Consider the following 25,362-nt stretch of genomic DNA (forward strand, 5'->3'; position numbering starts at 1 on the left):
GAACAGTGTGGGGTGTGTGTGCGGGGATGTGTGTGAAAATAAATATTTTCTCGGTTTCTTGGGAAGACTGCAATCTTACTATAAAATATATATTGTAAAGGCATTGCCAACATCGGCTTTCTTCTATCAAATTGATAATGTGACATTAGAGAAGGAAATCTCACACTTTTCTGTTGCTCAATAAAATAGTTGTCTTCCATGTGTTGTTTTGTGATACTGTGGGCCAGACTCACTGCCAACATAAATAGTGCAATTCCATTCACTTCCGTGGAGTTGCATCTTCTTACACTACTGGGGTATTTGGTCCTATAATCCAGCCCATTATGCAATCACTTGTAATTGCCAACACATTTTGGGATGGAAGAGGAAAGGCAGGATTAGGTTTGAGTAAGTAAGAAGCAGGAAATTGCTTAGGTGGCTAAAGGAGAAGAAGGGAGAGATTAAAATAGCAAGTGAGACAGAGAGAAAAAAGAGCTGTGTGTGTGGCTAGACACCAACCACACTATGATCTTCCGAGAGTAGAAACCACAGTTTAAAACCTTTAATTTGGGAAGGGGGGTGTGAGAGAGAAAGAGCCCTAAAGTATAAAGGTGATCCTTAAGGCCCAGCGTGTAAGAGGTCACAGAGAGAACCCAGGTCCACTGCCTATTTCATGGCCGATCTGTGATGGGGGCTATAAAAGCACAGGGGAAGCAGCCAGGATGGCTGCTCAGATGAGTTTGTGTCCTCTCCTCCTCCCCTTATTGAAAGCTGCAAAGACCTCTGTTGTTTGTTAGTAAGTGCAAAGTTGCTTGTTTTAAATTTTCCTGTTAATAAAAGTAGCCATTTGGAAAGAACCTTGGGTTTACCAATAGTTTGGAGCTCTATTTTACCTTCCCTGGCTGGTGTATCTGCCTGTTGGCTTAGAATATATTTGAAAAGCCTATTTCTTTTTTGCCAACTCTGTTCAAAATATAGTCATTTTAAGTATTGAAAAAAAAAACTTATTCAGGAAATTTCCAGGAGCCTGATGAGGAAATTTTGTATAATGTATGCTTTTTGTACCTGTAAGGGACCTGATCACTGTTTCTGTACCCTGTGAAATAATAATACATTTATCTGCAGAATTGCAATGCAGAACAAAATAGATAATGCCATGCAAATGATCGCTAAGCCTAACTTGTCTTAATGTGCTGGAACAGTGATCAAACAATGTATGAAAACTAAGGGTCCCATCCTGCAAACACTTACAAGCATGAGTAAATTTACACACATCAGTAGACTCAGTCAGTTTTGGACTAGCAATATATGTAAAATCATTTATGTCAACAAGTGTTTGGAGGATCAGATCAAATAGTTTAAAAGAAAGTGTCTAGTTGAATTTACTAATGTCGAATCTGCTAAGCAAACTCTTACCAAACACCACTTGTTTTTATATTGCCGTTAGAGTTTATGCATGATTGAAATGGTTTGCATATAGTTTTATTCTTAATTTATTTATTGTAAATTTGCTTGTTTAAATAAACTCCATTACTGTGGTTAATTGCAATTTAATGCTATATTTGTTAATAAAAAAGTATGTAGTTACTTTATGGTTATGATATTTCTACAAAAGTAGTGAAAATTCTAAGCGATTCCTTTTTAAGGTTTCATTCTTGACATTGTTTAGATAATTACATAGTTCACAGACATTCTGAGAGTTCACATTTTTCTAAGATGAATGAAAAAATTATTTTGTTTCTCTCCCCCTCTCCCCACAATAGGCACAGAAAGCTTCCAGAAAAAGTGGCACATACTACTGATGATGTGAGTATGTTTAATAATGAAAGTATATTCAGAATCGGGAACAAATTAAATGATAATAGAAAAGAGACAAAAGAAGTGGAAATGTCTAAGCACTTCTGAATGAGAAGGGCAAGCCATTGTTTTTCTACCTGCTTTGGTTCTTCACATGCAAAATAATTTAGTTTGAGTAATGAGCAGTGAAAACAAAATGTAAATTGTTGTAGTAGTTCTATTTCTAGTGATTAGTTCTGTGTCCTGCTAGCCAGGAGACCCAGGCTGAGGAACAATTTCAAAGTTATATATAGATTCCATACAGTCCACCACCCTAGCAAATGACTGTTTCACTACTCATCAACATGGATCATCCATCAGGAAGCATCCCACTCCTGTGGCTTTGTGGGTAGAGCCTGAATAGAGTTTCACCACTTTTTCCCCTCCAATTTGATCTGTGAGCATTTTTTTATCCCAAAGCATTTTAGCCCAACATGCATCCGACGAAGTGGGTATTCACCCACGAAAGCTCATGCTCCAATACGTCCGTTAGTCTATAAGGTGCCACAGGACTCTCTGATGATTTATGAGCACAGCACAAAAGAGTGAGCTTAATTCTGCTCTCAGTTACACTAATGTACAGCTGGCACTCCATTGCACCTAATTCTTCTCTTACACTGGCATGCGATCAGGGTAAGTAACTCCATTGACTTTGTTGAATTACGTTTGACTTACAGTGGTGTAAGTGTAATCAGGAAAAGGGTGTTATTCTGGAACCGACACTGTCCCTTTAATGGAGTATGCTGGTTTCTTTAGTGGAAAAGTAAAAGTGATCTAGGCCTATATTTATGGAACAGTGGAGCAGATCGAGTGAGCAGCAGAACTCCAAAGCTCCTCTAGAGAAACTAGGATGTGTGCTCTATTGTGCGGTATGTTCTCAGACATGTTGTTAAGAATACCACAAGTGTTAAATTACTACATATAACATTCGTTAACCAAAGGTCAGTCATGTCCTCTACCAGCAATGCATTCCCATAACAGGCTGGAAGTGTTTACCTGAAACAACCCACCCTGCTGACGGATGTTGATCCTTCTGGGAAAAGCATCATCATAGGTTTTCTGAATCAGTGGCCTGGTCTATGCTAAGGTCGGGGGGATCGATCTAAGATACGCAACTTCAGCTACGAGAATAGCGTAGCTGAAGTTGACGTATCTTAGATCGACTTAGATTGACTTACTTTGCGTCCTCACGGCGCAGGATCGACAGCCATCGCTCCCCCATCGACTCCTCTTCCGCCTCTCGCCCTGGTGGAGTTCCGGAGTCGATGGGGAACGCATTCGGGGATCGATGTATCATGTTTAGATGAGACGTGATACATCGATCCCCGATAGATCGATCACTACCCGCCGATACGGCGGGTAGTGTAGACATACCCAGTGACTAGCTCATTAGCAGGTGATTTCATAGAATCATAGAAGATTAGGGTTGAAAGAGACCTCAGGAGGTCATCTAGTCCAACCCCCTGCTCAAAGCAGGACCAATCCCAACTAAATCATTCCAGCCAGGGCTTTGTCATGCCTGACCTTAAAAACATCTAAGAATGGAAATTCCATCACCTCCCTAGGTAACCCATTCCAGTGCTTCACCACCCTCCTAGTAAAATAGTTTTTCCTAATATCCAGCCTAGACCTCCCCCACTGCAACTTGAGACCATTGCTCCTTCTTCTGTCAAATGCTGCTGCATCCTGGCTTTTGATGAACTTTATGGTGCTAGTGGCCTGGGGCCTGGGTTCATCTGGTGCAGCCATGGAAGGAATCAGGCCTTGTCTCTGTTTGTAATATTCAGACTGCTCCAGACTTCCAGATGTCCTGTCGAGCTGCTTGTGCTCATTCTAACTATTTTTTAAAATGTCAGAGCCTTTTCATTTTTATTATTACAACATGGCTTATGGATCAGGATGAAAATATAATATCCAAAGAGTTAGCACAATCACCTACAAAATATTATATTCAGGCATGTTAAAGGGCCTGTGTTAAATCCATGAGAGTAAGGAGAATGGAAATTGATGACATTCCAGTATTAATTGATGCCCTTACCAAGAAATAAAATTTAAAAGTTGTGAGCTGAGGATGGAGTGTTAATTCAGGTTTTAGCCTTAATTTTCTTAGCTGCTATAGTTTTCAGTCAGATGCTCTCTGTTTTTTATATAGTATATGTATGGAGCCAAATTTCCTTTTGTTAGGGTAGTGCTTAGAATGCAACTGAAAAGTTTCCAAAGTATCACATGCATTTAAATCTTCCTAATTATAGCTGTACTAGATGGTCCCCAATGGCCTAGAATGGACTTTTAGATTAATACAATTAGGAAGCTAATGATATATATGAAGAATTGGCTAGAAAGAATAAATATGTTAGGAAATAAATAATTCCAAGAACATAATTGTGTAGATAGTACTGTTGCTGCCATGACTTACATATTGTACTGTAGAATGTGATGCCCATTTATGAGCTATTAGGCTTTACTGTGTCAAGAAAATCTATGTAGATAATTTTGGATAATTGGTGGATTATATGACAGGCTAATTTATAACAATTTACTTATATCAAGGCTTAGGTTTTAGTTCATATAATGGATCACTGACTTTATAAACTCCAATAGGCCAAACTGTTCTTATACTTAAAAATCCTTATGAAAGATCACAGGAACAGGGTTATATGCGAGGGCCCGGTTTTAAAATGAAACTTCTGAGAAGCTGTGTTTTGTCTTCATAAAGGACTTTGTCAGCTTGAATTTTTTTTATTTTAAAATTTACTGATTTTAAACACTCCAGTTTCTGATCGCACATCTTTAAAATCATAGAATATTAGGGTTGGAAGAGACCTCAGGAGGTCATCTAGTCCAATCCCCTGCTCAAAGCAGGACCAACACTAACTAAATACCATGTCCTGACATTTTTTATACGTTTTTTTGGTTTTTTTTAAAGTAAATTTGGATTTTCTGCTTCCTTGTTGATGTTGATAGGAGACTTTTCAGCTAAAGAGACAGTGAATGTAAGGGGTAAATATAATTGACTATACACAATTGACTTTCAACTGCACAAAGTAAACAAATCTGAAAAAAAAATGTCATCAACTTCTTTCAGTTCTAGTAATCTAGGCGTTACGTGTAACTAGAGTAGTTATACAGTTTTTCAGACAGAAACATAATTTTTTTTTGAGTTGATGGTGCCTCTTTAATTGCAGCCCAAATACTTTTGTTTTTGGAAATGATTTAGCCATTCCCATGACAGATATTTCTAACTTAAATGAGTTTGGGCAAGACAAGGGAGACAGTCCTTGCTCCTGATATAGGTACTGAGTTGAATAGTTCTCTTGTTTAAATTGATAGGCTGTAATTATGACTGCCTTTCAGGACTTTTTGCTTATCTCTGACGATCCTGAAGGTATAGGTTACAGGTAAGGACAAAAGTCCTAGGTAGACTTCAAACTCAGTTGTTCTGAGGATTAGAGCATCACAGGAGTTAATACTCCTGGGTTCTATTCCCTGCTCTGTTACTGATGCATTGTGTGATCTTGAGCATGTCATTTAACCTTAGTTTCCCCATCTGCTAAAAGGGTATAATAGTATCTACCACACAAGGATGTTGTAAGGCTTATTGTGTGTAATGTAAACTTCTTATAGATACAATGATGAGGTACTCAGTGCAAAATATGATTATTTATTGCATATCCCTCCCTGTATGGCCCTGTCAACACTGGCACTAGAAACACATTAGCCAGAACCATATTGAATCATGGATCTTGCTAGCAAGAGGCTAGCATCTACCATGGTCTGGTGTTCCTAGACCATGGTAGATAGGGCCTGATCATGTTATAAAATATTTTACAAAATTGTGCTTATAGCATGGTTAGGCACCTGTCTACACTCTTCTCATTAGAGCCCATCTGCAGTACAAATACAGGTGTGTTGGGGGACCAAGTCACGAGACAATTCCCCAATATAGTAAAATATAGTTTGGTCTTACAGATGAGATCTAACTATGTTTTGACCATGTCTGTGCTAGAACTTCAGATATGTCATGATTCTGTCCTGTCTGTGCTACAAGACTGAGCTGTGTTTTAACCATGACAAGTGGGACAGTTCCATTGTAACCCGGTCCCAACAGATATATCTATAGCGGTAGGTGGACCCTTGCTACCTACCTATCAAGAACTGTGTTGAATAAGGTTTTGCTTAACACAGATTGAACTGTAGTATAGGCAGTGCTGAAACATGTCCAAAATGACCTTGGATTTGGGAAGGAGGCAAGGGGGGGGGGGTTCAGACTGTTCAGAGAAGAGTAAAATTCAGGTCACATCCATCCTGTTTATTTAGGGATTCTTATAATTAAATCTGGAAAAGAGGCAAGTGATCTGTTTTACAGTCTTGTACGTCTTGTCTTCAGAGTCATTATTTCAAACCCAAAGTCTAAAAAGGGTTTAGGTTTTTATTGGCTGTTCAGCACAGTATTTCTTTTCAATTTCTGAGCTAATTCAAGATTTTAAAGCCTTAGATTGCATCTATAAATAAAATCATTTTCATATGGAGAATCTGGCTATTGCATTAGGGCTCCAGAGTGACTGTCTCCAAGGTATTTTCTTGTTTAATTTCTTATTTAATTCAAATCTTTTGGTTTGTGAGATTTGAAAGAGCATATGTCTGGGTTTTCAGATTTTCTCATTCAACATTTGCTTGGCAAGGCTGCTTCTTTGTTTTCATGTGGTGAGCCTAACTGTTCAATTGAACAGTAACAACGACTTTTCTTGAAGCTGGTGGTCTGGGGATGCTAGTTGCTTATTGTGGACTCTCTTTAGTAGAAGTTCTCCATCTGTTTGAGTTTTGGAAGGATGTGAGTATTGGCTGTGCACTAGGTTGACCTAATTGGGGAACAGATCAACACAATGAGCAGCCCCAAAGTTGTATAGTGGCTTGGGTGAAGGGGAGTTTCTATAAATGAGGCCATTACCTTATGCATTCTGCACTTCTTATCCTCTGCTTGTCCCTGTCTCTCACTGGGGATATTCTGCTTGTGGGAGTGATTAGTGCATTGGGTCTGCAGAGAGGAGAGAGCAACTGGTACTCCTGAGGGATTACTACGCAAGCGCAGAATTAATGTCCCTCACAGATATTTTTTTTCCTGCAGAATAATTGATTCTGATGGGGCGGTGAAGGGAAACTGCAATTACACCTTTTGCCCACCAGTGGCTGATGTGGCGCCAGCAGAGAAGGCAGCTGGTTCACGGGCTGGAGCAGCCAGCTACAGAGAGGGAGCGGGTAGAGGCTATCTTCCTCATAGTGCCCTCTGTGCAGGGCCAGGTGAGGAGGCATGAGATATAGCAGGGGCAGACAGAACAGGGCTCACAGGGATGCTGGGGGGGGTAACAGACTGGGGTTCAGAAGGGCTAGTGGGGGGAACAGATGAGGGCAGAGACATAGGAGCTAGTGGGGTGACATTGTTGAGCCCGGGGCTGAATGGGAGTGGGGGGTACAGGGCCACATGGGGGAGGGGAAGTGCAGGGACATATGGAGACAGGGGAGCTGTGCCTACCTTAATAGGGAGTGGAGGTGCAGGGGGACAGGGACAGCCATGCCTGGCTGAATGGGAAGTGGGGGTGCAGGGACACATGGGCAGAGGTGCCTGACTGAATGGGAGAGGCTAGGGGTCAGACAGGGTCTGCATGGAGGAAGGCTCCACAAATCCCTAATAATCCCTTTCCTCCTCCTCCTCCCCCCAAAGAAAATACCTGTTCCATACTTCTCCCACCTACACCCAAAACCCTCCAAGTTCACTCCCAGTCTCCTTCCCAGCAATTACTTCCTCTCTCTCAGCTCCTCTGTTGGGAAGAATACAGCACAAATAAATCCTGAACTTGGTTGTCATACTAAGTTGATGTTAATTCCATATCCGTTGTAAATGGCCTCTGGCCGATGCTGCGATGCCAATCCGATGGAGAACCTCTGTGTGAGAATTGGAGGAGCTGGTAAATATAGAACCAAGATAACAAAAGCTGGAAACTGATTTGACAGTTTCGTTGTTCAAAGAGATAGGAGTCATAGGTGGACTTGGTCCTAGATTTTGCGGTTTTGTCTTTGATCATGAAACATGGAGACCACTCTTCGCTAACTTCTCCTCCATATACTGGAGTGCCTCACGAAACCTGTCAGGGCTCTGTACTAAAAGAACAATGTCATCAGCATAGTCAAGGTCTGTGAGCGAGAGATCACTGATCTCAATGCCTGTGGATCTGGTAGAATGCTGCATTATGAAATCCATTGCCCGACAAAAGAGTGCAGGGGCCAGAACGCAACCCTGCCTAACACCAGATACTGATTTAAAAGGCACTGACATCCAGCTCCCCAGACGAATACGGGCAGTGGTTCCATTATGCAGCTCTCTAATCAAGTCCAACAGAGTGGTAGGGACACTTATGCCCTTTAAGGCCTTCCATAACGCAACACCGTCTACTGAATCAAATGCAGCCTTAAGATCAGCATATGCTATGTGCAGGTGCTTCCTGAAGTCGCAATGTATCTCTGACAACAATCGAAGGGCCAAAATGGTGTCTAATGTGGACCTGTTCCTCGTAAAATCTGACTTTTGGGGATGACACTTCTGATGTAGCAAAGGCTCCAGGTGTGCCAGCAAAACATGCACAAACACCTTCCCAGGAATGGAGAGCAAGGTGATTGGCCTGTAGCTCTTACATTCGCTGCGCGGTCCCTTGCCCTTATAGAGTGAGATCACAATACCGTCCTTCTAGGTGGCTGGCAGGGTTCCAGTTCTCCACACCAGACGAAAAATGGCCAGAAGCGCAGTAACGCTTTTCCTGGTCTACCAGCACTGGCTTCACGCTGTGTGACCCGAGACGTTGTTTCTCAGCGACTTCCTTCACCTCAGGTAGCTAGGTGCAGCTACTACCCTGCATCTTCACCGCCTGTGTTAGCCATCATTTTCAGGGTTCACGCTGGATCTGTCCACCTTGCATAATGCCTAAGGTGATATTTCGGACAAGTCTTCATTGCTGATGGCATAGGTCCAACGAGCAATCCGCTACTTCAAATGGTACACCCCCTCCACCACAATGAGATACAGGTTGGACTGGGGAGCAGGGGGCTGTATCCTTCCCATACTGTTGTACGGCTGTGAAACATGGACACTACACTGCACAGACTGGACAAAGCTGGAAGCTTTCCACACAAAATGTGAATGTCGTATACTGGGCATAAAGTGGAATGATTTCATTTGTAATTCAGATGTTTTATGGTCGTTTGGGTCTACAGATTACTGGGGCCATTGTCCACAAGTGGTGCCTTACACTTTTCGGACATGTCACAAGGATGCCACAAGACATTCCAGTGAACATCGTTCTCCGGGTGGCTTGTAACATCTGGGATAAAATTCCACCAAGCAAGGGGTGGAGGCAGCCCAGAGGCAGACTCCATGTTACATGGGTCTATCAAGTCTGTTCCGATGTTGGATTCTCAGGCCAACAGGCCTTTGCGGTTGGGAGGAACGGACCAAATGGCAAATGTTCGCTACGGCCGACTGTCTGGCTAAGCATTGAAGAAAAAGAAGTTCCTCCATTACCCCTGATTCCCCCATGCCTTTTCACTGCTTCTGAGGGTTGTAGGAAATATGCTTCTATATTGTTGTTTAAATGAATTATTACTCAAAGTTCTGTATTAATATGCCTAGTAAGGAATCTTTGTCAGAAAAAGATTTCAAAAAGACATACTTGCTGACAGTTATTTTGAAATAAATTACCAAAATAATTGAAACTGGCATGATTATATTGTGTTATTTTGGCAAATAAAATATGCAGAATTTTAAAATATTGTGGATGCAGAATTTAATTTTTTTTGGCACAGAATTCCCCCAGGAGTGAACTGGCTGCCTGTTTTTCTCTGTTAAATAACTTTTAAAACCTCTTCATTTTTGGGATGGTCACGAGGAGATGGTTGGAGAGAGAGAGCCTTTCTTCCAGAAACAAAGATGATGCAGAGGGACTCCTATTGTTTTTTGGGAATCATACTGAGTGAATGCAAATTTTCAGCCCAATAGGATCCTTCTCTTCCTAGGTGACAACTCTGTTATGGGTCTGTCAGACCCAGAGACTTCATTGTTGGTCCTCACAACTCATTTAAATTTCTTTCCTTGGTTCTCTGAATTTCATTTAGCCAGAACTCCTCACATTGGGGTGTCAGGGACAGACTGAGAATATTTATGATTAAGGCTACGATTTAGTCATGGAGCTCACGGCAGTCACGGATTCCGTGACTTTACTGGACCTCTGTGACTTCTTCAGCTGTCAGCAGCTGAAGCTGGGGCTGGAGCTGGGGCTATACTTCCTACATAGCCTTGCTGTGGGGTCTGCCGCCGGTGCCATGTGCCTGTGGCTCGTGGTGGGGCCCATGCGCCCCTGTCCCATGGCGGGGGCTGTGGCTGTGCACCTCTGCTGAGGCTTGTACAGTTATTTTTAGTAAAAGTCACAGTCTCCGTGGATTTTTGTTTGTTGCCTGTGACCTGTCTGTGACTTTTACTAAAAATAACCATGACAAAAATCTTAGCGTTATTTATGATGTATCCTGACATCATTTCCATGAGCCTAATTGCCATAATGGCATTTGGACTGGGAGGAGTCTATGACTGCCACTAGAAGAGGAAGCACTCTTGGATGGCTGTATAATACAACTGTAGGTATTTCATGGCCACTATTGACAGGGAAATTGCTCCGTCTGGATAGGGAGTAACCTCCATGGTTGTGTATCTAGAGAAACCTGCAGAGCTTTTGTAGGCCAGCAGCAATGGAAGCTGTCTTAAGCCATACTAAGCCCCTAAAGAAGGAAGATTACCTTACATTCCCCTATCAAAACATCTGCCCACAAACACTTTTTTCCTTCCTAAGCTAAACAAGTGGGATTTTTCTCTCTCATTACTTATCTTGGAAGGAAATTGGTCTGGAAATAGATTCCATTTCATAAAGCCACTGCCTCACCTCACATTCCTGACTTTCACTCTGTTGGGTTTTTTTTTCTGTAACAACCCCACCTTTCTGCCCTCTCCAGGGCCGGCTCCAGACCCCAGTGCGCCAAGCGCGCGCTTGGGGCGGCGTCCCGCGGGAGGGCAGCAGGTGGCTCTGGTAGACCTCCCACAGGCATGCCTGTGGAGGGTCCGCTGGTCCCGCGGCTCCGGTGGACCTCCCGCAGACGTGCCTGCAGAGGGTCCGCTGGTCCCACGGCTCCGGTGGAGCATCCGCAGGCACGCCTGCGGGAGGTCCACCGGAGCCGCGGGACCAGCGGACCCTCCGCAGGCACGTCTGCAGGAGGTCCATGGGAGCCGTGGGACCGGCGACCGCCAGAGCGCCCCCCACGGCGTGCCGCCCTGCTTGGGGCGGCGCAAATCCTAGAGCCGCCCCTGGCCCTCTCCATTTGTCAGGTACACCAGTTGCCACTGATTTATATCTCCACCACTATTTATATCTCCTCTCAATTTGCCCAATGTATTGGCCAGCCTAGGCCAGTTGACTTTGCAGCAGGGGTCAGCAACCTTTCAGACGTGGCGTGCTGAGTCTTCGTTTATTCACTCTAATTTAAGGTTTCGCGTGCCAGTAATACATTGTAACGTTTTTAGAAGGTCTCTTTCTATAAGTCTATAATATATAACTAAACTATTGTTGTATGTAAAGTAAATAAGGTTTTTAAAATGTTTAAGAAGCTTCATTTAAAATTAAATTAAAATGCAGAGCCCCTCAGACCAGTGGCCAGGACCCGGGCAGTGTGAGTGCCACTGAAAATGAGCTCGCATGCTGTCTTTGGCACACGTGCCATAGGTTGCCTACCCCTGCTCTACAGGGTGAGTTTTGGTGTAGGTAAATCAGCAATGGTGCACCAACCCTTGTCTTCCTTGAGGAAGCAGTACTCCTTGTAAATTCGACATAAGAAATACATGCATCTGCAGTGTTGTTGTCTCTGATTTATTAGCCACCTGTGTGCTGGGCATATTATTATGTAGAGACATTGGTTCAACAATAAAGCCCATCATTCAGAGTATTGGGAACACACTCAGCCACTGGTTTGAGTTGTTATTTGAAAGGAATTAGTGTTACCCCTCCAAGTTAGTTTTCTGATTCTTTGTTATTGGAAACATAGTAGACTTTTCTTCTGCACTCCCAGTAAAATATAATAAAATCTGAGATAGCTATGAAACTCCTTGGCATTGGATGAGTTGTCATAAAAAATATTTTATGTGCCACCCTTTGAGCTGTTGAGAGGAAATACTGTAAATCTTTGCGATTTTACTTTATTTTTGTCTGCAGTTAAAAACACATTTGAGGAGAGCAGAAAAGCACTCCAGGATTTGAGTTATTGTGTAACTCATGCCAAGGTGCTGTGATTGCATTCTTCCTAGGCTTTAAAGAGCCACTGACACTTGCAAAAACTACTACATAATACATTTAGAAATTGCATTTTACTCAAGTCTCATTAAACGCCAGCAATTTTACTATGTCCCTTTTCTCCACTGTGGATTACCATGATATTTCTGTGTAATTTTCATCTACAGTTCAATTGTGGGCACAAAAATATGAGTAGATAATCAGGTCCAGAAATGGCATTTTGCATATATGTCTTCTATATGAATCAGAGTACCACCTGCAGTTAAAATAGTTAGGATGGCAACTACAAAAGTTATTGATTCTTATTATTTAAGATAGAGCTGGTTGAACTGCAGGGAGGGTGGGGGAGTCCTGAGAACATTTTCCTGTGTAAGTTTTGAACAGTTAAAATTTTCTGACTGGCTCGGCTCCTGGATCTAAACTGATTGCTGGCAACAGTCATAAAGAAAATTATTGCTCTTAATTATTATTATTTGTATAGTGGTAGACTCTAGGAACCCCACTCATGGACCAATATCCCATACAAGGCGCTGTACTTTAAACACAGAACAAAAAGATTGCCCCTGCCCAAGAGAGTATACAGTCTAAGTAAGAGTTTACAATCTAGGGAATTAACTGCATTATGGAGATTTTGTGCTTTTTCTCTGACACATCAAGAATTGGTGAATGTTGGAAACAGGATATAAGGGCAGGTCTACAATTACAATGCTGCGGCACAGTTGCGCTGCTGCAGTGCTTCAGTGAAAACGCAACATATGCTGACAAGCGCTTCTCCCGTTGGCGTAGGTTCTCCACCTTCCCGAGAGGCGGTAGCTATGTCAACAGGAGAAGTCTCCCGTTAATATAGCACTGTCTGCACCAGGGGTTACGTTGGTATAACAACATCGTTCAGGGTGTGGATTTTCCACACCCTGAGTGAGGTAGTATCAACATAAGTTCCTAATGAAAACCAAGCCTGGGACTAGGTGGTCTTTTCTAGCATGATAATTCCTAAATTCATGCTGTATGTTGAAACTTTAAGCACAGTAAACATTTCTTGAGACAAGGTGGGTGAGGTGCTATCTTTTATTCTGTTGGTGAGAGAGACAAGCTTTTGAGATTACACAGAGCTCTTCTTCAGGTCTGGGAAAGGTACTCAGAGGATCACAGCCAGGGCCGGCTCCAGACCTCAGCGCGCCAAGCGCGCGCTTGGGGCGGCATTTTGCTGTCAGGGCGGCAGCTGGCTCCGGCGGACCTTCCGCAGTCATGCCTGCGGGAGGTCCACCGGAGGCGCGGGACCAGTGGACCTCCCGCAGGCATGACTGCGGAGGGTTCGCTGGTCCCGCGGCTCGGGTGGACCTCGCGCAGGCATGCCAGCGGATGCTCCACCGGAGCCGCGGGACCAGCGGAACCTCCGCAGGCACGTCTGCCAGAGGTCCCCCGGAGCCGCGGGACTGGTGACCGCCAGAGCGCGCCCCGCGGCGCGCCAACCTCCTTGGGGCGGCGGGATTCCTAGAGCCGCCCCTGGTCACAGCTAAGTACAAGGTGGAACAGATTGTTGAGCATAAGTAGTTAACACATTGTAAGAGACCATTCAGGGTGAAGTGGCCTGTTAACACCTTTGCAGTAACAGAACAAAAAAGGGGGACTGGGAGTTACAGATCGTTGTAATGAGCCATAAAATCCAGTATCTTTAAGAATATGATTTTTGGTGTCTAGAAAAGTTATGAATTTAAGCTCCCAGGCTCATCTTTTGTGAAGGTGTTGTGTAGGTTTCCTTTGAGGACAGATTCTGAGAGGTCAGATATGGAGTGATCATTTTGTGAAGAGTGTTGTCCATGGGTGATGTGGTGTTTTTGTCTTTTATCATCTTTCTGTGTGAGTTCATTCAAGAATGTAGTGATTATCTGGTTTCACCAAATAGTATGTGTTGGGGCATTTGGCGCACTGGATGAGGTACATCACATAAAATCATAGAACTGGAAGGGACCTCGAGAGGTCATCTAGTCCCATCCCCTGAACTCAAGGCAGGACTAAGTGTTTAGACCATCCCTGACAGGTATTTGTCCAACCTGCTCTTAAAACCCCCCCAATGATGGAGATTCCACCACCTCCCTAGGCAATTTATTCCAGTGCTTAACCACTCTGACAGTTAGGTAGTTTTTCCCAATATCCATCCTAAACCTCCCTGGCTGCAATTTAAGCCCATTGCTTCTTGTCCTATCTCCAGAGGTTAAGAACAACAATTTTTCTCCCTCCTCCTTGAAACAACCTTTTATGTACTTGAAAACTATTATCATGTCCCCCCTCAGTCTTCTCTTCTCCAGACTAAACAAACCCAATTTTTTCAATCTTCCCTCATAGATCATGTTTTCTAGACCTTTAATCATTTTTGTTGCTCTTCTCTGGACTTTCTCCAATTTGTCCACATCTTTCCTGAAATGTGGCGCTCAGAACTGGACAATTGTGTTCAGTTGAGGCCTAATCAGTGCGGAGTAGAGCAGAAGAATTACATCTTGTGTCTTGCTTACAACACTCCTGCTAATACATCCCAGAAGGATGTTTGCTTTTTTTGCAACAGCGTCACACTGTTGACTCCTTTTTAGCTTGTGATCCACTATGACCCCCAGATCCCTTTCCGCAGTACTCCTTCCTAGGCAGTCATTTCCTATTTTGTATGTGTGCAACTGATTGTTCCTTCCTAAGTGGAGTACTTTGCATTCGTCCTTATTGAATTTCATTCTATTTACTTCAGATCATTTCTCCAGTTTGTCCAGATCATTTTGAATTTTAATCCTATCCTCCAAAGCACTTGCAACCCCTCCCAGCTTGGTATCATCCACAAACTTTATAAGTGCACTCTCTGTGCCATTATCTAAATCATTGATAAAGATGTTGAACAGAACCGGACCCAGAACCGATCCTTGCAGGACCCCTTATCTTTCTGGTACAGAAGTTAAGCTGACTGGTCTGTAATTCCCAGGGTTGTCCTTATTTCCCTTTTTATAGATGGGCACTATAATTGCCTTTTTCCAGTCTTCTGGAATGTCTCCTGTCTTACCACATATTGTGATAATCTGTAGGACCCAGAGATCTTGAAATGTGTATTGTCAGGGATGTTGATCATTGTAGCAGTGGAGATATGTTTGCAGGTTTTGCATCCTGGTTTTGGCAGGATCTGGTCCCATTTTCAGTTGGTGGGTCCGGGTCTGTGGGGAGTTTGCTTCTGATGATGAACTTGGCCAGAAGAGGGGCTTCTTGTTGTTTGTTCACTTATGTTATATGTTCTAATTGTAACCACTTTGTTTTTCTGTTAGGAAACTGTCCTTGTAAAATGCAATCGTCCTGGTCATACTTTGATCAACAAGACATTTCAGTTTGACAGGTGGGTGATCTTGAAAAGCTTTCTGGATTGTTGTGCGATTCTGTAAATATGAACATTGATTTCATAGCAGGAGTTGATAGCATAACATGCTCATTTTTCTCATTTATTTGGGGATGAGGTGCTTCCCATGACACAAAGCACTGCAGAAATTAGTTTAGATAGTGTTTTCATCCTACGGTTCCAAATGAAGAAGAGAGCTAATATTCCAAATTTAATATCTATCTTAGGTGCTTGTATGGCCCTCATCATAGTGGTATCTTAGCATATTGCAATTGTTAATCCTCACAACAACACTCTGAAACAGGAAAGCACTATTATTCCCATTTTACAGATAAGGAACTGTGCCACAGGATAGATTAAATAACTTGCCCAAGGTCACAGAGGACATCTGTGACTGAGCCAAGCATTTAACCGTAGGTGTTTTGAATCCTAGTCCAGTGTTTTGTCCATTAGCTTATCCTTGCTACCCACAATGTAGAATTGTAGCGAAGCCCCAGCTCTGCTATAGTTAAGGTTAAGCATCACTTTCTTTTTAAAGGTGGACTGTTTCGAGCTCACAAAAAATCCATGTGCTGGCTTGGATTGTCTTGGAATTTGCCATTTCTCATGGAAGTGCTGGGTGGTGTTGGTGGTCCAAATTTGAGGTCTTTTTGAGTAAGGTATTCCTGAGATATAGTGACCACACTCCTAAAAAAACAACATTTTATAAAATCACCTTATTCTTGTAAAATTGTTTTGTGCACACCTGGGGCTCAAACTATGGCTCTGAGGCACCCTACATTGATCCCAGTTGCCTAGGATTTATCCCAATTGGTGCATGGTACTCATTGCCCCTTTAGGGAAGCAATAGTGAAAAAAGATTTTAAAGATAATTTAGAACTCCAGGTCTGCGTGTGCCAAACTGATGCGCCTAAAAGAGTGAAATGTACATCTGCCGCAAAACTAGGGCTCTGTTGAAGCAAGAGTGTTTCCAGGCAGTATGATGTCTCAGTTGTTGCGTAGCTTAAGGTGACATGCTTAATGCAGAGTTAAGGTTACGCAGTGGTGCTTCATGCCCTTCCACACAACCTTATTTCTGCCCTCTTGGAGTGATGCCCCAACACCCCAATAATACACAAATTATCACTCTGCCCTTACAGATGCTGCTGAACGCTCTGGGAGTAGAGCAGCTGAGCACTATAGGACAAAGTCTAACACCATCTCTTTGCTAAGGTGAAACGCGGATTTAGGTCTGGTGTAGCAAACAGGATCTGCCTACACTCAAACACTTTTCTCCACACAAACCACCCCTGAATGGCAAAATGTTACCACCCCTTCACTCTTGCCCTAAGGATTCCTTCTGAGACATGGCCTTCATTTACCCCTTATTAAATCCTGGAGACCACTGTCATGCATGCCACCAGATTTTTGACTATCCTTACTGACACAGCCTATAGAACTGGGTCCTGAAATAAGATATGCTTGATCCTTCAAAGTATTTGTGCACCTCTCCTCATATCACAGGCATAGTTCTGCTTCAACTATTCCCTCCATCATTCAATACAGCTGCACCTTGGAATATACCTACTGATCACTGCTGGAATTCAAATCTGTGGTGCACAACACAGATAATGGCACATTCTCTTAGAACATCTTCATGTCTTCTTATGGCACCTCCACTCCTTATTGAACCATTCTCCATGGCTATTGCCAACTTCAGGAGGCAGAGTTAAGGTTGCATTGCAGGGGTGGCATGTACCTTAACTCTTCATTTCCTGGCTTTCAGAGGTTTCAGTCTCCACATTGTAGAAGCACACAAGGCATCACTGGGCAACCTTAGCTTTGTTAACAAAGTTTTTAGGCCATTAATATAGGTAGCAGTTCTTAGTGTTAAAGATATGCCACAATATATTAAAGTGTATGGAGTACTTTTGCAAAGCACTCTGGAGGTGCTGTGATTCTGGACATGTGGTGACCATCCAGATAATCAGGAAAAGGTTTTTTAAAAAATGTAAATCCCCCAAAGAATGCTGTTCTTGGGGAATGTTTTTTCAGTGTCCCAGCACAGCTCATTTTATAAACAGTAGAGCATATGGTTCTTATGAACTCAAAATGTTTATTTTTTTAGCAACTTTTTATGGAACTAATAAATGTCAAAATATTTTATTTCAGTTCAAGAAGAAAATCCCATCTTTCAGCATTTTATGCTTTTAATAATTTTATCACTGAATCAGTTAACAAAATAAAAAAGAAGCTAATAATTTTCAGGATTAAATTAACATTAATATCCGTTTTGGGGAAAATCTGTCATCTTTCGAGTAGAATAAATAATTTTGTACAAGCAGATTCCCTGGGTTTGCTGTACCTTCCATTGTCACAGATAACTAATTAAAACAAGTCTGTTTCTAGCCTTGGACAGAGAGTCAGTCAAGTTGTGTTCTATCTGCTGACTGAGAGTCAATCAAGTTGTGTTCTATCTGTTATCAACAGATTGAAAAACTCATCAGCACCAGTATAGGGCAATTTGCTTATTCACATCCCATATAAACACCTTCCCAGTTAATCCTTCATAACAGTCCTCAGAGGATCTCTTGAGAGATGCTTTGACATGTTTTAGAGAGAAATATCAAATCAGTTCAAGACAAATTGAGATGGAACCTCGTTGCCTTAAGATCAGGGATTTGATGCTAATGAATATTTCAAATGGTGTGGGTGAATAATGAAGCAGAGAAAAAGCAGTTTGAGGATGTTTTTGTTCAACCAGATTGACCTTCAAGATCTGACATGAAAAGCATGCAGTAATGTATGCATGTGCATGCATACATAACCAGGAGGTAGTTTTGTTATTCAGTAACTGTTTTCTCAATATAAGTACTTTACCATATCTGCATATTTGTAGGTGTCTCTGTTTTTTTAAAACATGTCAGTGGAATGGCAAGACAAGCACAATTTGTCCATCAAGCCAGACAAGTGCCTATTCACTGATTAAACAGGAAATACTTTTTCATACATGTAATTAGACTGTGAAACTCATTGCCACCGGATGCCATCTGAGTCAAGAATTCAGCAAGATTCAAAGGGAGACTGGATGTTTTTATGGGTAGCAAGGACACCTAGAGTTATAATAGTTAATGCTAACAAAAAATTTGGAAAGGATATAAGCCCTCGTATTTCAGGGGCTAAACCAATCTCTGATTATTAAGGATTAGGATGAGACCTTCATGGGAGACAGATTATCCCACAGCTGCCTACTGCAGCATTTCTTGCACCTTCCTTGGAAATATCTGGTGCTGGATACTTGGCTAGATGGAACTTGGGTCTGACTGAGCATGGCGGTTTTTCTGTTCCTGTGTCACTGGGTTCCCAGACACCAGTAACTTCACACTACACCATAATAACTCTAACTCAGGAACCAATCCATGCAACAAACCTCAATGCCAACTCTGTCCACATATCTACACCAGCGACACCATCACAGGACCTAACCAGATCAGCCACAACATCACCGGTTCATTCACCTGCACGTCCACCAATGTAATATACGCCATCATATGCCAGCAGAGCCCCTCTGCTATGTACATCGGCCAGACTGGACAGTCCCTATGGAAAAGGATGAATGGACATAAATCAGATATTAGGAATGGCAATATACAAAAACCCTGTAGGTGAACACTTCAATCTCTCTGGACACACAATAGCAGATCTTAAGGTGGCCATTCTGCAGCAAAAAAAACTTCAGGACCGGACTCCAAAGAGAGACTGCTGAGCTTCAGTTCATCTGCAAACTTGACACCATCTGCTCAGGATTAAACAAAGACTGTGAATGGCTAGCCAACTACAAAAGCAGTTTTCCCTCCCTTGGTTTTCACATCTCAGCTGCTAGAAGAGGGCCTCATCCTCCCTGATTGAACTAACCTCGTTATCTCTAGCCTGTTTCTTGCTTGCATATATATTCCTGCCCCTGGAAATTTCCACTACATGCATCCGACGAAGTGGGTATTCACCTATGAAAGCTCATGCTCCAATACGTCTGTTAGTCTATAAGGTGCCACAGGACTCTTTGCTGCTTTTACAGATCTAGACTAACATGGCTACCCCTCTGATACCAGACACAGTTGTATCTGTAGTGTACACAACCACTTTAGTCTGTGTTTGTACATGTAATGAATCAGAGTGGCAGGATCTTGGTCAATTATACACCTGAAGAACATTACTGGTAAATGGTAAAGAGCAGAATGTGACATTCATTAATTTATATTTTTAATGTAGCATATATAAACAGCAGAATATTTGATTACATGCAAATTGACTATTTTATGTTGTTTGCTGCTACCCAAATTCCTGCTTCTAATCAGCTAATGGGTCAAAACATCTTGAAAAGATAATCATTCAGTGGAGAATAAGGTTGAGCAGGAAGGGAAGGAAAAGTAGGGAGGCATCAGAAAATAAAGTTTGTTCAAAGAGACATCTATCTGCATTTATATGTCAAATTCTTAAGTGTGGATAATGATTTTTATATTGTCTTTGTACGTCTTGTATAAACAAGACTGTACTTGTTTCAAGTGGTAATCTATAGGGAGTTACTTAGTCATGATGCTAAGAGAAGAGATGAATGAGTTAGAATGTCCTGTTTTATTATCATGAAATGGAGGAGGTTCTGATTTGTTATTTTCAGGTGTGGATTCTGAGCTCTTCATACTTTGTTTTTGAAGGGGTAGGTGGTAGGGGTAGATTAAGAAGTACCCTATATAAACTAGCTGGGGTCTTTACTTGAGTTCGAAAAATGTGTACAGTTGGTTAAGGTATTATCATTGTTTCGCTCCAAAAGTTATGTTATCATTGCTACTTGCTAAGGAGTGGAAGAACTAATTCAATTTAATGATTACATCCCTCAAAAACTTATTTTTAAAAGCAACACACAACTCTAAACATAAAAGAAAAACATCTGTTTCTGTGCAGTGAAAAATGCTTATCAGAAGGATGGTCTTGTGGTTGGGGCACTGAACTGAAACTTAGGAGTATTGGATTCAATTCCCTGCTCTTCCAGTCTTCCTGTGTAGCCTTGGGCACATAGACGACTCCTGTCTCCCCATACTGGGGCACAATCTAAAGGGGAGGATATGTGACCACCCCAAGTGTCTTCTCTCCCCAGTAAACCCCCCGTCCTGCACCCAGCCCAGAGCCACCGTGCTCTCCCCACCCCACGTTACCTGCCTGGGCTCGGCTGCCGGGGACAGGGTCTGTGTATGCCGAGGGGGAAGAGGGGCACCGGTTCGCTTGACCCCTGTCCCTGACAGCAGGGCCTGGGCAGGGGGGTCTGCTGCTGCCCCAGCTGCCAGGGACAGGGGCCAAGCGAGCCAGAGCCCCCTCTCCCCTCCAGGGTTCCTCACTCCTGCAGCCAATCCCAGGCAGGGAGCAGGCTGCCACTGCCTCCCAGCCAGGCTCTCTTAGGCAGAAACAAGCAGCTCTGTCCCACTCCCCTCATGGCTACCAGGGAGAGCAGCCAAACGTGCCGGGGTGGGGGAGGTATGAGGTGCAGGGAGAGAAGGACAGAGCCCCTGGCAGGCCAATCTGGAGGAGGGCACTTGATCTCACATGCCCTCCCTACACATCGCGTCTGCTTGGGCAAATCACAGTGTCTCTCTGTGCCTCAGTTCCCCATCTGGAAAATGGAGTTAATAGCACTTCCTTGCCCCACACAGGTGTTATGAGGATAAATTCAATGATGTTTGCGAGTTGATGAGATGCTGTGATGCAAGGAGCTATATCAATAGATATTTAATAATGAAAAGGTGAAATGTTTGTGGTGCTACCCTTCACATACGTTCCATGCCTCCTTAAACTCATGCTTCAGGGTTTCAGACAACCATCTGCAGGGGTCAGGAAGGGATTTTTGCCTCAGTTCATTCTGGGAGGGTTTTTGATCTCTGAAGCATCAGAGATGGCCACGGCTGGAGATGGAACATAGGCAGGGTTGGGCTAGTGCTCAGAGATGGCACTGAGTGTTTTCTCTCTTCAAGTGCTTGGCTGGCTGGTACTTGCTCACAGGCTCAGGGTCTATCTGATTGCCATATGTGGAGTTGGGAAGGAATTTTCCCCCAGGTCAGTTTGGCAGTGACTTTGGGTTTTTTTTGGCCTTCCTCCCCAACATATGGGTGTGGGTCACTTGCCAGGATTATCTGGGTGTATCTTACTTAATCATTTCCTGCCATTGTGGGGCCCTCGAGCACTGGTGCACCTCGGTCCCTTTTATTCTCTTCCTGTGGCACATAATAGTCTAGTAGTCCCCTGTGGGCTGTAATACTTTGGTGTCATTTTGGTTGTTGGCTTTAGTGTGTGGGTGCTTGGCGGCGTTGGTGGCCTATGCAATACATGAAGTCAGACTAGCTGATCTAAAGTGGTCCACTTCTGGCCTTAAACTCTATGACACTATGAGGGGGAGCACATGCTGAGTAACCCCATTCCCTGGGAGAACAGCCGGTGTCCTAGGGAATGACAGAAGGGAGTACTATGCCTCCTTAATATCATAACACAGGAATCAGGGTCTCCAGCAGCCAAGTGACAATTGGGAGAAAACAAAGTGCGGGTCAGTACAGCTGGGAGTGGTCTAAGGAGACTGCTGGGGCCTGGTGATTGGGCGGGATTAGCAGAAGGATAGTCACTAATGCACAAGCCTTTATTTATTTTTTAAAATTCCTTTTAGGTTCCCAGTCTTCCTGTCTCCCTGAAGCAGCTCTGTGGGTGAAAAGAATTCATATCCCCAGGAATCTGCCCCCCTTAAAAATCACATCATAATAAAGACCACAGCCTCTCCAAAAGACAGGAGTAGAACCTAGGAATTCTGATTTCCAGTCCCCTATTTTAATCACTGGACCACACTGAACAAACAAACTACTTTTTTAGATCTTTGTGCCTCCCCTGCTCCAAGACATTTAGTGTGTGCATCTCTTCTAGTATATACCAAAGGCAGCTCAGACTTCTCTACACAATCTGTAGGGCTCGGCTGTGCCCTATGGTGCTCTCCAAATTCTCTGCCTCAGCTACCTGGACAAAGTAGCAGCTCTAGTAGCTCAGCTCTTTTTCCTTGCCTCTTCATTTCCTGGCTCAGAGAGCCAGTTTCAGAACAGCAGTGAGTAGTTTCCCGCTACTGATCTTTCTGTCTCAAAGGTAAATAAGTATTCTGAAACACAATCTGTAATTGTTGTTGTCATAGAAACACATCAGCAAACCCTGAGTTGTGCGTTAGTGGCACTCAGCAACTGACTTTTATTTTTCTGGTCTGTGTTATTACACTGGAAATAAAGTGATCGTTTTTGTTCAGTGAATCATTCCATTTTCCTCCCCCTCAGAGTTTACAGCGCTGCTGAGTCTCAAGACACAGTGTTTGCAGATGTGGCCCCTTTGCTTACATCTCTGCTGGATGGGTAAGTTGAAAAGTAGGAGGAAACAATGTAAAGTGACACTACCAACTTGAAATCCATTCAGTTTTTTTAAAATGACTTAAAGAGTTATTTCCCAAGTTCTCTTGCCAGTTTTTGTGGGCTTACAATCACATTTTCAATGTTGTAATCTGACAGTCACTCAGTATTAGGATATTCTCCCACTCACATGGGAAATAATGGAAGTGGCTATTTTGAAATTTTTATCAGAAAAAGTGGACAAATTGGAAAAAAAAGGGATAAAATTATTTTTCTCTGGCCACTTTCAGTTATAGTAAATATTGGTGCTACTTATAACAGAGGTAAAACAAGTTCAGACAAGTGTAATTTCTTTTTTAAGTTAATATAGTATATTTGTTTTTATTTTTTCTGCATGATAAAAATTTATGCTGTGCTAAATTTTGAAACATTTTTTCAAATAATAGGCAGTGTGACCTACCTTTCTTCAATAGCATTTGAGGATCTTAAGAATTAATGATCCTCAGTCATAGATTTTGAGACAGAATCAAATAGATTCCCTGGAGTTAAAAACAGTTTTGGAAACTACACTACCAGAAATAAATATTGATATACATTTTTAATTACTTCTAGCCAGCAAAACCATTACAATCCTCTGGAAAAGGGGCCTTGAAGTGGTTTTAATTGTAAACAGTGGGAATGAAACAGAAATCCATTAATTACTTCCTTTCCTCTCTCTCTCTCTCTCTTCCTTGCCTGATCCAACTCAACTGTGGATGTTCTTTGTCCATCTGATTCAGATTTCCTTCGTGACATTGTCTCCACGATGTCATATGAATCTTGTGGGTAGCCACATGACCATGGAGTCATAGGCACTGGCTCCATATGTGCTTTGGGGCTGAAGCACTCATGGGAAAAAAATAGCGGGTGCTCAACACCCACCAGCCACAGCTGATAGGCAGCTCCACCAAACAGCTGGTCGGTGGTGCTGCCAAACAGCCGTTTTGGTGGCTTGGGGAGGCGTTTGGGGGAGGGTGGAGACAAGCGAGTGGTGAGTAGGCAGTGGCCTCAGGGAGCAGGTGCAGATGGGGCAGGAAGAGGCGGGGGAAGGGGGCGGAGTGAGGGTTGGGTCTCAGGGGAGGGGAAGAGCAGGGGTGGGAAGAGGCAGAGCAAAGACGGGACTTTGGGGGAAGGGTCGAGGCCTTGGGGTGGAGCACCCCAGGGAAAAGTAAAAGTCAGCATCTATGCATGGAACCTTTTTTTTTCTTTTTTTGAATATTGACAACCCTTAGGAAATGCATGCGTATCCCTTGAGCCTGGGATTCCACAGACTAAGGTTACAAGTACCCTGCCTCTTAAACTGCCCTAGCAGCTCAAAGTGACCTTAAGGCTGCTCTGAAGAGGCTGCTGAGGATTCCCCAAGTGTGTGGGAGTCTTAGGCACCCCACATACTCACACAGCACAGGGGGTATGGAAGGGTGAGATGGTGACAAGAGAGAGTCCCTGAGGGGATAGAGCTTGAATGTGTTGAGTTCTGCTGATCCAAATGGCCCTTAAGGGACTGCTCTAGCCACTACAAGGTAAAGTAACCATAACTTTCACCTGGGAACACCACATGATCAGGAGAAGACCTAGAGATGGCTTAGAGTTACTGTTGTCTCTCCCCACCCTTCCAGCTGCAGAGAGCATGAGCTTGTCTCAGCTCAGGATTGTGCCCTAGGTCCCAACCTACTTATCTATCTATGTGCAGTACTTTCAGTTAACCCCAGTGCAGGTTACATGTGTATATTGAGAGAAGCTTCCACCTCTTAGAATGCTCCTTTCTAAAGTCTCTGTCCTGAAACCCAGGAACTTCATATTCATTTAGGAAATGTTCTGTTATTGAAAACTTAAAGGTCTGTCTTTTTTCAGGATGCACCATTTAAACAGAAGCAGACTATCAGAAAAGGAAAGGCTGCCTGTATCAGTCATGTTCCTGAACAGCCTTCCTATTATAAACGTGAAACAGACATCATTATTTTGATCCTTAAAGTTATCTGCCCCTTCTGGCTGCTTCTAGTCTGAGCTCCAAAACATCCACTTATAAAAAATGGACTTTGTGGTGGGGTTTAAACATATTTTTTAAATTACATTGTATTATTTTTCAGTGTAAGCATACAGGATGAAAAGATTGTTCCTTTACGAAATAGAAAAAAAACAGACTTCAAAGTTTAGAGTTCCCAATACAAGCTCAGCAGGGGATTAAAATAACATCACCTTCTCTCACAAGATTTAAGAGTAAATTGTGCTCATTTTTTAAAGAAAAAAGAAATTCCTCTTACTTTGATTTCCTGGATTGTGTTCCCCTCTGGTCCTAACTCTCTCAGAGTGAGCATTTGAGGTTTTTTAGATGCTGAGTGCTATTAAGCTTAATAGTTAGTATTTTAGTTTA

General features: G+C 42.9%; 1 protein-coding gene across 4 annotated transcripts in view; it reads left to right on the forward strand.

Moving 5' to 3' along the window:
* Positions 1-25,362, forward strand: part of KIF25 (kinesin family member 25) — a 64,788-nt gene that overhangs the window by 19,613 nt on the left and 19,813 nt on the right. For all 4 annotated transcript variants that reach the window (XM_045008582.1, XM_045008583.1, XM_045008584.1 and 1 more), the window contains exons 7-9: positions 1,743-1,785; positions 15,488-15,555; positions 22,884-22,958. In XM_045008582.1, the coding sequence (XP_044864517.1) occupies positions 1,743-1,785; positions 15,488-15,555; positions 22,884-22,958 (186 nt within the window). The remainder of the gene's footprint in view (positions 1-1,742; positions 1,786-15,487; positions 15,556-22,883; positions 22,959-25,362) is intronic.

This window comes from Mauremys mutica, chromosome 3, assembly GCF_020497125.1.
Source record: "Mauremys mutica isolate MM-2020 ecotype Southern chromosome 3, ASM2049712v1, whole genome shotgun sequence".
In the NCBI taxonomy this organism is placed as follows: Eukaryota; Metazoa; Chordata; order Testudines; family Geoemydidae; genus Mauremys; species Mauremys mutica.